The sequence below is a fragment of the Rana temporaria genome, chromosome 13, assembly GCF_905171775.1.
Source record: "Rana temporaria chromosome 13, aRanTem1.1, whole genome shotgun sequence".
In the NCBI taxonomy this organism is placed as follows: Eukaryota; Metazoa; Chordata; class Amphibia; order Anura; family Ranidae; genus Rana; species Rana temporaria.
In genome coordinates, this window is record NC_053501.1 from 112,289,963 (window position 1) to 112,303,518 (window position 13,556).

The following is a 13,556-nucleotide window of genomic DNA, read 5'->3' on the forward strand; positions in this document are numbered from 1 at the left end:
GAAAAAAAATGTTAGCTCGATTGTTTGAACCATTTCTTGTCCTATTGGTGGCGACCGGGAAAATTTCAAACTGTTACATTCCAATAATGTATTGACTTGTCAACTAAGTGCACTAATTTCTCACATCATCTCGTTTACCCGCCGAAAGTCTGTAGACCCCACGTGATTTTGGCTGGCCAGGTGACATCATGATTATTTCGGGTGTGTTAATGTCGGAAGAAGTTCTTCTTTTTTGTGTCTCTGTGTTGCTTCAGAAGTGCGAGATATGAACACGGTCACCCAATTGTAGCAATTTTTTTTTAAATTTGACTCAACTACTACTTTTTGAGAAGGTTTTGTCTACAGGAAAAGTGTGTGGTGTTTGCGAACACATTTTATGTATTTTTTTTTTTTTTTTTCAGGTCAACTTTTTCATATATTTTTTTATTTCTCATTGTAATGTCTCACTTTTAGTATAAAAAAAAAAAACAAAGTTGACATTTCTAGGATCCCACTACTGAAGGACTTTTAAAAAATAATTAAAAAAAATAAAGTTGTTTTTACACTACCTAACACTTTTGGTCGTTGGTTTGGAAAATTGGTAATTTTTTTTTTTGGAAAAACTAGAGATGACAGATGAATGTAAAAAAAATATATATTTATCTAATGGTTTTTAATGTGTTAAGCCTTCTGAAATCTTACTAGTTGTGCTGCAGAATACCAGCTGCTGTTGCTGAGTTGAGTCATATCCTAGGGCATTGGTCTCAAAATCTGGGGCACTATTTTATTCACGAACGAAGGGGCACAGCTCATTCCAGTGACACCAACAGGGCTCGATGATGGGGCACAGTTCCTCCCAATGGCACCAACGATTGGGGGGGGGGGCATGGTTTCTCCCAATGGCGGGGGGGGGGGCACGGTTTCTCCCAATGGCACCAATGGTGGGGGGGGGGGGGCACGGTTTCTCCCAATGGCACCAATGGGTGGGGGTACAGTTCATCCCAATGGCACCAACAATGGGGGCACAGTTATTCATAATCGCATCTAGGTTGGTGCAAGTATTCTGCCAAATGGCACCTAGGATGTGGGTCAGTTTTCCTCACTGACACCAAAGATGGGGCATTGTTTACTCCAACTGTTGCTGGGTCATTTTCTACTTCTGTTGGCCACAGTCTGGCCCCCCTAAACCCTGAAAGTAAACTGGCCCTTTGTTTAGAAAGTTTGGACACCCCTGTCCTAGGATAATGGAGAAAATACTTCAAAATGTGTGTATGTATATGAAAATGTCCTAGGGCATTGGTCTCAAAATTTGGGGCACTACTTTATTCACTGACCTGAACGAAGGAGCACAGCTCATCCCAGTGACACCAACAACCAGGCTCGACGATGGGGGCACAGTTCCTCCCGTTGGCACCAACGATGGGGGCACAGTTCCTCCCGTTGGCACCAACGATGGGGGCACAGTTCCTCCCGTTGGCACCAACGATGGGGGCACAGTTCCTCCCGTTGGCACCAACGATGGGGGCACAGTTCCTCCCGTTGGCACCAACGATGGGGGCACAGTTCCTCCCGTTGGCACCAACGATGGGGGCACAGTTCCTCCCGTTGGCACCAACGATGGGGGCACAGTTCCTCCCATTGGTACCAACGATGGGGGCACAGTTCCTCCCATTGGTACCAACGATGGGGGCACAGTTCCTCCCATTGGTACCAACGATGGGGGCACAGTTCCTCCCGTTGGCACGAACGATGGGGGCACAGTTCCTTCCAATCACATCTAGGTTGGTGCAAAGTTTCTCCCAAATGGCACCTAGGATGGGGGGACAGTTCCTCTCACTGACACCAAAGATAGGGCATTGTTTACTCCAACTGTTGCTGGGTCGTTTTCTACTCCTGTTGGCCACAGTCCAGCCCCCTCAAAGCCAGACAGTAAACTGGCCCTTTGTTTAGAAAGTTTGGAGACCCCTGTCCACGGATAGTTGAGAAAATGCTTTTAAAATGTGTGTATGTATATGAAAATAGATATCGATCTGAAGCTGCAGTAGGGCATCTACAGCCCATAAAAGAAAGACCAGCTCAGGAGATTTTTGTTTAGAGTAGGGAAGGGTAAGAACCAAATCTAGTTTGGGTTTCTACCAGTTAAAACCCTGACTTCTATCCTAGTGACACTTTGACTCTTAAGGCTCGTACACACAATCAGATTTTCCGACGGGAATTGTGCGATGACCGGCTGTTGGCGGAAAATCCGACCGTTTTTGTACGCTGGGTTTTCCGTGGACAAATGTTGGATGGCAGGTTTTAAAAATTTTTGTGGACAATGCTCTGTTTCGGATTTTCCAACAAAAGTCCAAAGTACAAACACGCAAGGTCGGAATCAATGCTCACCAAACACGACATTAGCAGAAGGTGCCCAAAGGGTGGCGCTAAAGAGCTGAAAAATTACGTAGTACATAACTACGTTCGTGTTTGGCCAACAATTGTGTGCCGTTTGGATGCAAGACGACAAGTTCATGGTCAACGCCCTTCGGACAAAAGTCTGAGGCTTTGTCTGTGGAAAATCCGATCGTGTGTACGAGGTGTCAACGTTACAAGAAGCCCAACACACAAACTGCAAAACAATCTAATTAGGGGGAGGTTGGAGGTATAACCTTCTTCTTTTCTTTTCTTTTTTTCTCATTTCCATATTCTACTACAAGCTTTTTTCTGGTGCTGCCCTGTTGGACTTGATCTTCTCACTTCATGTCCCCCTCTCATTGCGACAGTCCAAAACTGGAAAAAACAAACTTATTGCTAAAGTTGGGTGCTCCACTCTTGCTTAGTACTACATGGTACTGTTATTCAGCATCATAAGCCATTGTGGTTTGTTTTAAATGCCCTATTTTATCCAAAAGTTAAAGAATCATGACCTGAAGACTGGAGCTTCCGCTTTTTGGAACCCTCCCACCCTCCGGTGTCACATTTGGCAACTTTCAGGGGGGAGGAGGGAGTAGATAACTGTGTAATACAGGTATTTTGCTCCCACTTCTGGGCATAAATCTCTGCGGTGACCTATGCCATGTCCGGCGCCTACTCCATCCCCCCGTGTCTTCTGGGAGACACATGGGTCCCAGAAGACCGCAGGGACCAGTGGGATAGCACAGCGTGCCTCGCGCATGGGCAGTAGGGAACCAGGAAGAAAAGTCCTAAAGCTTTACTTCCTGATTCCCCTACCGAGGATGGTGGCAGCAGCAACCGAGAACTGAAGGAGAGATCGGCTTTGGGGGCCAACATTGTGGGCACCCAGGACAGGTAGGTGTACATATATTAAGTCAGCAGCTGCTGTCTTTGTAGCTGCTGACTTAATTTTTTTTTTTGGTGGAACTCCGCTTTAAGGACAAAGTTAATGGAAATATTAATGGGTTTCAAGTTTTCATTTTCACAAAATGGCAATAACACTAGAGGAAACCTATTAGATATTCCTGGGTAAGTCCTAATGATGAAAATGCAGACAGGAACTCAAAATGGGCACAGATGGGGGGGGGGGGGGGGGGGGGGACGGGGAAATAAAAAGTTGTGTCTAATTTGGATAATTTTCATATTGGCAACTCCACCCCCCCCCCCCCCCCAGAATGACCCCTCCCGCCACCTTTGCATATGAAATTGCCAGGCTAAATCAAGACAGACTTTTTTTGGCCATTAGAATTTTTCACAAAGGCCATTTTGGATGGGTGTACCAACTTTTGGCCAATTATTTTGCTAGGGCCTGATGACCTTACTGTGGTATGATTCAGGCAGTAAAAAAAGAAAAAAAAATGGCCAAGTCTGTGATGTCACTGCTTGCTGAAAAAAGTATAAGGCCAAGTTTCATGTTTTGTAATCGATCTAATGTTTATTTTCATCTTGGTGTTCTTAAAATTGATAATATGGCACACAAGAGGGCTGTGCATGCTATTTAACTGACAACCACACTTTTTGTCCTGGAGGAACTCCTAAAATGATCAGGTCTTGGGGAACCCTTGCTAAAATCAATTCTTTGGGGGTCATCACAGAAAATGTTCTTCTTATATTGGTGGCCAAGTGGTCAGAACGCTCAAGAGATCATTGGTGTCATAACACTGGCCAAGGGTTGTTGACCATAAAACTATGTATCGGATGGAAGGTCAATGAGCCACATCTCAACCCTTAAAATGATCAGGTCTTGGGGGAACCCTTGCTAAAACCAATTGTTTGGGGGTCATCACAGAAAATGCCTTTTACATTGGTGGCCAGTGGTCAGAATGCTCAGGAGATCATTGGTGTCATAACACTGGCCAAGGGTTGTTGACCATAGAACTATGCATCAGATGGGATTCCGGTCAATGAGCCACAGCTCAAAGAACCCTTAAAAATTATCAGGTCTTGGGGAACCCTTGCTAAAACCAATTCTTTGGGGGTCGTAACAGAAATTGCCCTTTATATTGGTGACCAGTGTTCAGAACGCTCGAGATCATTGGTGTCCTAATACTGGCCAAGGGTTGTTTACCTTTAGAACTATGTGTGCACCATCAGATGAGAGGTCAATGATCCACAGCTCAAAGAATCCTTGATGAACCCTTAAAATTATCAGGTCTTGGGGGACCCCTTGCTAAAACCAATTCTTTGGGGGTCGTAACAGAAATTGCCCTTTATATTGGTGGCCAGTGTTCAGAACGCTCAAGAGATCATTGGTGTCCTAATACTGGCCAAGGGTTGTTTACCTTTAGAACTATGTGTGCACCATCAGATGGGAGGTCAATGATCTACAGCTCAATGAACCCTTGAAATTATCAGGTCTTGGGGAAACCTTGCTAAAATCAAATAATTGGAGGCCATCGGAGAAAATACACTTTACATTGGTGGCTAATGATCAGAACGCTCAAATATTTTTGGTGTCGTAAAACTGCCTCTGCCAAAGGGGTTGTTAACCCCTGAAACTATGCGGACACCATCATATGGGAGGTCAATGAGCCACAGCTCAAAGAACATTTGAGGAACTCCTGAAATTATCAGATCTTGGGCAACCTTGCTAAAACTAATTGGGGGTCATCTGAAAAAATGTTCTTTACATTGGTGGCCGGTGCTCAAGATTGTTGGTGTGGTACCACTGGCGCTGCCAAGGGTGGTTGACTCCAGAACCTATGTGGGCAACATCAGATAAGAGGTCAATGAGCCACAGCTCAAAGAACCCTTTAAACTATTAGGTCTTGGGGAACCCTAGCGAAAACCAATTCATTGGGAGTCACCTGAGAAAATGCAGTTTACATTGGTGGCCATTGGTGAGAACGCTCAGGAAATTATTTGTTTAAGACCACTGGCTCTTCCAAGGGTTGTTGACCTCGGAACTATGCAGGCACCATTAGATGGGAGGGCAATGGGTCACCGTTCAAAGAACCCTTTAACCTATTAGGTCTTGGGCAGCCCTAGCTAAAACCAATTCATTTGGGAGTCATCTGAGAAAATACAGTTTACATTGGTGGCCAGTGGTGAAATTGCTTAGGAGATCATTGGTTTCAGACCACTGGCTCTTCCAAGCCTTGTTGACCCCCAGAACTATGCGGGCATCATTAGATGGGAGGGCAAGGAGTCCCAGCTCAAGGAACCCCTGGCATCCTCTGGTGGAAACCAAGGGTTCCTTCGAACCCTGGTTGAGTGGCCATTTTAGAGACTACAGGGGAGGAGGGTTGTTGCCGCTGAAGACCAGAACAATGTGATTTTGGCCAAAGAAATCCTAAGTATCTAAATACAGTGGAACCTCGGATTGCGAGTAACGCGGTTAACGAGTATTTCGCAATACGAGCACTGTATTTTGAAAAATCCTGACTTGGGTTGCGAGTGATGTCTCGCAATATGAGCAGAATTCAAGCCAAAGCAGTGTGCAGTACCGCACTTAGCCTGAGGTGGGGGGGGGGCTCCAGAGCCGAGTGGAGCCGTTCGGAAAACCTCTGAAATACTCAGTTCCCGAGCCTTTCCAAGGTTTTTCGAGTCCAGCCGAGCTGACCTTGGGTGTTTCCGAGGCTCTCTGGCGCCCCCCACCTCTGGCCGCATGCGGTATTGCATCCAATTTGAAGTCAATGCGGAACAAATAATTGTAGTTTCCATTGACTTCTATGGGGAAACTCGCTTTGATATGCGAGTGCTTTGGATTACGAGCATTCTCCTGGAACGGATTATGCTCGTAATCCGAGGTTCCACTGTATAACCACATGCCTTAGGGGATCCAGACTTTAGCTGTTAAGAGTTTAACCAGAAGATATTGGTGGCCTGTGGGAATTGGTTTTGCTTCAGACATTAGCAAACGAGGACTATTCTGGCCAAACCTGGCCAAGGAAGGGCCATCATAACTTGTGCTGAGCATTATGTGCAGTAGTCGTGAATGTCGGGTATAGATGGGTAAAATTTATAAAACAAACGTTCGGTAGATCTTGGCAACACACACACACTTCCCTATGTGTTTGTTTCTTTGGCAGTACAGAAAATGTAGATTTTCGGTTGATCTGCTAGAACTCCAGTGAGCTACTGACTTCCTGTGGTGAGCTAAAGCAAATCGAGTCGTTGCGCCGATTCACAAACGTACGCTTGCCCGTCGCAGTAAATTTACGCCGTTTCCATAAGATACGCGGCGTAAAGATAAAGCTGCCCCCTAGGTGGCGTAGCCAATGTTAAGTATGGCCGTCGTTCCCGTGTCGAAATTTGAAAATTTAACGTCGTTTGCGTAAGCCGTCCATGAATGGCGTTGGATGCCATTTACGTTAACGTCGAAACCAATGACGTCCTTGCGACGTCATTTAGCGCAATGCACGTCGGGAAATTTTAGGGACGGCGCATGCGCAGTACGATCGGTGTGGGAACGCGCCTAATTTAAATGATCCACGCCCCCTACCCGGATCATTTGAATTAGGCGGGCTTGCGCCGGAGGATTTACGCTACGCCGCCACAACTTTTACAGGCAAGTGCTTTGTGAATCAAGCACTTGCCCGTAAAACTTGCGGCGGCGTAACGTAAATGAGATGCGTTACGCCGCTGCAGAGATGCGGCGATTATACGTGAATCTGGCCCATAGGGTTTTGTGAAAACAGCCTCAGCCCAGACTCTGTCCAGGCCACACTTCCACTAACGCCCTGGTTGTCATGACTAAGCACTGTGGGTGGGGACGAAACGCGTTGAACATATGCTGGGCAGAGTCTGGTCTGAGGCTGCCCCTACTATACACCTAGGGCAGTGATGGCAAACCTTGGCACCCCAGATGTTTTTTTTTAACTACATTTCCCATGATGCTCAACTACACTGCAGAGGGCATGAGCATCATGGGAAACATACTTCCAAAACATCTGGGGTGCCGAGGTTTGCCATCACTGCCCTAGGGTTTTGTGAGATGTACAGCATCCGGAACAATTATTTTCCCCTGCCATTTATGGTCCCTTGCCATGTGTTGGCACAATGCACCTCCCAGGTTCACTCGTGTAGCAGGTTGTAAGGGGCCGAACAATATGGCCGCCGTTTGGCACTCATGCCAGTGGCCCTCATTCGGTCGCTGTGGGCCTTTTTACAGACAGATCTCTGAATGCGAGCAGCACAGACCTGTTGTGAAACCTGTGTGAGAAGCCTCAGGGAGAAGCGGCCCCGAGGTGATGAAGCTGAACCTATATTAAACTGTAAAACTTCGTCCCGGTCTAGACTGAACGTTCCATATTGAAGAGTAAACTCCTCAGGGGAGGGGTAATGAAAAGATGGGCCAGTGATTGTAAAATTAAAGTTTAAACTTTTTGTTTTGTTTTTTCTTTTCTTTTTGTCAGGGCTGGTTACAATGTGCATGTCTGTAGAATACTGTAAAATAAAAAAATGTTTTTCTTATTTGTCCCCTTTTTTTTAATATATATAAATAAAAAATAAAAAATGTTTTGATGGTTTGCTGTGAATTCAACCTGTATGGCATTAGAATTTTTTTTTCTTACATTTTGAATAAAAACTTTTTTTTTTTACAAAATAAAAAAACATTTTTTTTAGAAGATTTCTCTTGCTTTTTGGTGGTTTTGTGAGTAAAAAAAAAATGTACAGCAGGAAAAAGGCAAAAGGAAAAAAGACTTGTAAAGGGAGTGTTGGCTCGCAGCAACCAAATGCTGCCCTTCTCTGCCGAGTTGCATTGGTAGATTCTGGGTGTGGGGCATACCTTCTTTTAGAGCTGATGACCTCATCACTGCGTCTCTGTGCTTCTCTATGCAATAAGGCTGGAGATCTGTTTTTTAAAGTCTCCGCACAAAATTTAAAGGATTTTAAATGTAATAAATATATACACACACACAGACATATTTTATATAATATATATAATTACGCACACATTTTAAATATAGATTCTGCAATTTGATTTTAGAATCCCTTAATTTAATATATCATGTCATGCTACAATATTTAAAGTATTTTTATATATATATATATATATATATATATATATATATATATACACACACACACACAGCAGGGGTTTATTTACTAAGTACATAATATCCTATATATATATATATATATATATAGATAGATATAAATATATTTTTTCCAATCCTTTAAATTTGGTATTAAAAACACACACACATATTTTATATATATATTGTGTGTGTGTGTGTGTGTGTGTGTTTTTTAATACCAAATTTAAAGGATTGGAAAAAAATATTAATGTCGGTGAATAATAAAAATAAATATATATATATATTCCAAAGCTAAGGTTTTGTTTAAAAAAAAAAAAAAAAAAAATCTAATTGTAAATGTGTAATCTTTATTTAAGATGTGAATCTATATATTTTTAAATCCTACGTTTGATATTAAATATTTTCTTTATAATTTAATGTATAATATTTTTTAGAATTTTTGTATAAAATGTTTAAATCTTTTAAAAAGCACTGGGACAGATATTTGCCGTTCTGAGATTTCCCCCCCTAATTTTGCATTTCCCATCACTTTCTGTCCTGAATGACTGACTATATTCCAGGAGGGCATATCTTCTACAAGGAAATAATAAAGACCTGCCAGAGGTTCTAACCCCTCCACACTCCACCAAAAACTAGGGAAAGGAGTTCTGTTTAAAATCCGGTCCCCCTTTGTTATAGACAGAATCGGTCCACTTTAGCTGTGCATCGATCGTATCTCTCCAAGGCACAGATGGGTCGGGGTGTGTCACTGCAGTGATGAAATATTCGGTGTCACAACCCGCAGACACCGTTACGTTTGCTTCCTGTTTGATTGAATGTGTAAGAGAGGAGAGGTGAGGGGGAGGGGGACTGAGGGACTGCAGTGTGTACGAGGATACAGACTCCACAGAGTGTGCCGCCACCTTCACCGGTCATACAGGTAAGAGGGTGTCGCGGTGCTCCTCGCTCGGACTATATTTTTGGGGTTTTCAGGACTTTTTGGATGAGGATTATTTGTTATATTTTGTATCAAAATAAAGAACAAACCATCATCTTTGGAATCTGGAAGGTGACTGTGCTGGTGATGGACGTTTAAAGGTAATGGGCCCTTTGTTTGTGCCCGTTAAGGACCCTAAATGGACCAAACTAGGACTGGACGTCAACAACCAGGCTGTGATGGCCGACCTTCAGACAATGCTAAACTGACCTTCCCATCCTCCGTTACCCAACAACCAGCCTGCACTGTGGACTCCGGGCAGAATAGGTCTGCACAATGATGTTGCCGAATTCGGACCGATCTTCCGCGTTGCTTTGAGGTTTGCCGGACGCTGCAATGTTCTTTCAGTCTTTGGTTCCCCCGGAGGAGATTATTTCCGACCCATTCTCATCTCCAGCCTTGAAGAACCAGGATTTATTTACTTATAGCGCCAACATATTCCACAGGGTAGTACAAAATGCACAAAAGTGAAACTTAGCAGGCGGTATGAACAGTTGAGCAGACCGAAGACCTCCTAGTCTCTGGATCTCCAGCTCTTGCCTGAGGAAGGTCCCCATTACAGCACCCCCCACCCCTCACCATTATTAATGGCATCCCTATTGCTACAATTGTTTTTTCTTCCGCTTTGACTTTGAAAGTATGGGAGTGCCGCACCAGATTGTATAGTACTTATTAAAATACTTTAATTTTGCAACAGCCAACGTGTTTCCAGGGCTCAGGATTGCCCCCCTTCACCCAGGCTTTTTCTCCAGTTCAGGTGCCTCATTTTTCATTTTTTTTTTTAGCCCTGATAAAGGGGATGTGATGAGCCTCAGAAACACGTTGGCTGTTGCAGAATAAAAATCTTGTAGTTTTTATTTGGTTTTCATCTGCCCTTGGCTTTTCCAGTCTAGGTGCCTACAGTATCTGTTTATTTTTTTAAGCTCTGATGAAAGGGTAGTGCTGAGCCCCTGAAACACGTTGGCAAAATAAAAAAAATTGACATTTTTTATTTTGCAACAGCCAACATGTTTCGGGTGTTCAACATTCCCCACTTCATCAGGGCTAAAAAAGATAATATAGGCACCTGGACTGGAAAAGTCTGAATGAAGGGGGGGAGTGTTGAGCCCCAGAAAAATCTTGTACTTTTTATTTTGCAACAACCAACATGTTTCCAGGGCTCAGCACTGCCCCCCCCCCTTCATCCAGGCTTTTTCCAATTCAGGTGCCTCATTTTTAGTTTTTTTTTTTAGCCCTGATGAAGGGGAAGTGTTGAGCCCAAGAAACACGTTGGCTATTGCAGAATCAAAACCTTGTCTTTTTTATTTTGCAGCAACCAACGTGTTTCGTCGGGCTCAGCTTTCATCCAGGCTTTTCCAGTCTAGGTGCCTACAGTATCTGATGAAAGGGTAGTGCTGAGCCCCTGAAACATGTTGGCAGAATAAAAAAAAATGAAATATTTTATTTTGCAACAGCCAACATGTTTCGGGTGTTCAACATTCCCCCTTCATCAGGGATAAAAAAACAGATAATATAGGCACCTGGACTGGAAAAGTCTGGATGAAGGGGGGAGTGTTGAGCCCCAGGAAACACGTTGGTTGCTGCAAAAAATAAAACAGCAAGATTTTTTATTGTGCAACAGCCAACGTGTTTCTGGGGCGAAACACTTCTCCTTTATCGGGGGGAAAAAAAAAGAAAAATTAGGCACCTGAATTGAATTAAGCCTGGATGAAGGGGGGGCAGTGCTGAGCCCTGGAAACATGTTGGCTGTTGCAGGATAAAAATCTTGTATTTTTTTTTGCATCAGTCAACGTGTTTCTTGGGGCTCAACACTCCCCCCCCCCTCCCACTTCATCCAGACTTTTCCAGTCCAGGTGCCTACATTATCTGCTTTTTATCCCTGATGAAGGGGGGAATGATGAACACCCGAAACATGTTGGCTGTTGAAAAATAAAAAAATGCACGTTTTTTTTTATTTTGCCAATGTGTTTCAGGGGCTCAGCCCTACCCTTTTCGTCGGAGCTTAAACATAACAGATACTGTAGGCACTTAGACTGGAAAAGCCAGTGTGAAGGCTAGGTGCCTACAGTATCTGTTTTTTAGCCCTGATGAAAGGGTAGTGCTGAACCCCTAAAACAAGTTGGCAAAATAAACGTGCATTTTTTTTATTTTGCAGCAGTCAACATGTTTTGGGTATTCAACATTCCCCCTTCATCAGGGCTAAAAAAAACAAACAGATAATGTAGGCACCTGGACTGGAAAAGTCTGGATGAAGGGGGAGTGGTGAGCCCCAGAAACACGTTTGGCTGTTGCAATATAAAAACGACAAGATTTTTATTTTGCAACAGACAACGTGTTTCTGGGGCTTCATCAGGGCTAAATGTAGGCACCTGTATGGGGAAAGTCTAGATGAATGGGGGGGGGGGGTGTATTGAGCCCCAGAAACACATTGGCTATTGCAAAACAAAAACATGATTTTTACTTTGCAATCGCCAATGTATTTGTGTGTTCTCTCTCTCTTGCAGGTGCTTACATATTTAGCCCTGATGAAGCCCCAAAAATGCATTGGCAACAGCCAACGTGTTTCTGGAGCTCAACACTCCCCCGTCATCCAGACTTTTCCAGTCCAGGTGCCTACATGATCCGTTTTTTAGCCCTGATGAAGGGGGGGGGAAATGTTGAACACCCGAAACACGTTGGCTGTTGCAAAATAAACATTTGTAATTTTTTTTTTTTTTTTAAACGCGTTTTAGGGACTCAGCCATTTTTTGGGCTTACGATATATTTGAACTCTTTAATTGGAGAACGACTTCCCAATGAAAAGGATGAATTGTCATTGGTAGGATTTGTAACTAACCTGCACCAAGTGGAATAATAATACAAATATAAAAATGTATTTTAAACAGGAATACAAAATAAATACATTGGATATAAAGAAATACAAAAATATTGTCATCGTGAAAAATTTTGTTATTTTCTCCACAGGTCAAATGTTATTATTTCCTCTACAGGTCAAATGTTATTATTTCCTCTACAGGTCAAATGTTATTATTTCCTCTACAGGTCAAATGTTATTATTTCCTCTACAGGTCAAATGTTGTTCACTCATTAATAACATTCGGTTTTGGACTCCAATGTTGTATTTAGCTGCCCCGCAGTGGTTCTACTTTAACACTGGACGACTCCTGAGCCGCTGGGCAGAAAAACAATCAGAGGCGTAACTTCTCCACCCTATGAGAAATAATAAGAGTTTATCATTTGAACAAAACTTTTTGGAATATGTTTATTAAAAATAGAAAAAAAATGCATAGCTGTTCATCCAGTGGATCTGCTGGTACATTCGTTCTGTGGTAAAATCAAAAGTACTATTTCCTGCACAGGTCAAATGTTATTATTTTGCTCTCCACAGGTCTAATGTTATTTTTATCGTTTCCTCCACAGGTCAAATTTTATTGTTTCTGCCACATGTTCACATTTGACCTGTGCAGGAAAAAATAACATTTAACATGTGGCAGAAACAATACAATTTGACCTGTGGAGGAAATAATAAAAATAACACTTGACCTGTGGAGAGCAAAAAAAATAACATTTGACCTGTGCAGGAAATAATAACATTTTACCTGTGCAGGAAATAATAACATTTGACCTGTGCAGGAAATAATAACATTTTACCTGTGCAGGAAATAACATTTTACCTGTGCAGGAAATAATAACATTTTACCTGTGCAGGAAACAATAACATTTTACCTGTGCAGGAAACAATAACATTTTACCTGTGCAGGAAATAACATTTGACCTGTGCAGGAAACAATAACATTTGACCTGTGCAGGAAATAACATTTGACCTGTGCAGGAAATAACATTTTACCTGTGCAGGAAATAACATTTGACCTGTGCAGGAAACAATAACATTTATTTCCTGCACAGGTAAAATGTTATTATTTCCTGCACAGGTTATTATTTTTCTCTCCAAAGGTCAAATGTTATTTTTATTATTTCCTCCACAGGTCAAATGATGTTATTAAAAATAACATTTGACCTGTGGAGAGAAAAATATTATTTTATTTAAATATTTTTCTCTCCACAGGTCACGTGTTATTTTTAATAGCATCATTTGACCTGTGGAGGAAATAATAAAAATAACATTTGACCTGTGGAGGAAATATTTCATCCACAGGTCAAATGTTATTATTTCCTCTCCACAA

At 42.6% G+C, this 13,556-nt stretch overlaps 1 protein-coding gene across 1 annotated transcript in view; it reads right to left on the minus strand.

Moving 5' to 3' along the window:
* Positions 1-5,038: 5,038 nt before the first annotated feature.
* The window catches only part of LOC120920123, a 63,666-nt gene continuing 55,148 nt past the window's right edge, over positions 5,039-13,556 (minus strand). Inside the window, exon 10 of the mRNA XM_040332036.1 lies at positions 5,039-5,112. Within this exon, the coding sequence (XP_040187970.1) occupies positions 5,039-5,112 (74 nt within the window). The remainder of the gene's footprint in view (positions 5,113-13,556) is intronic.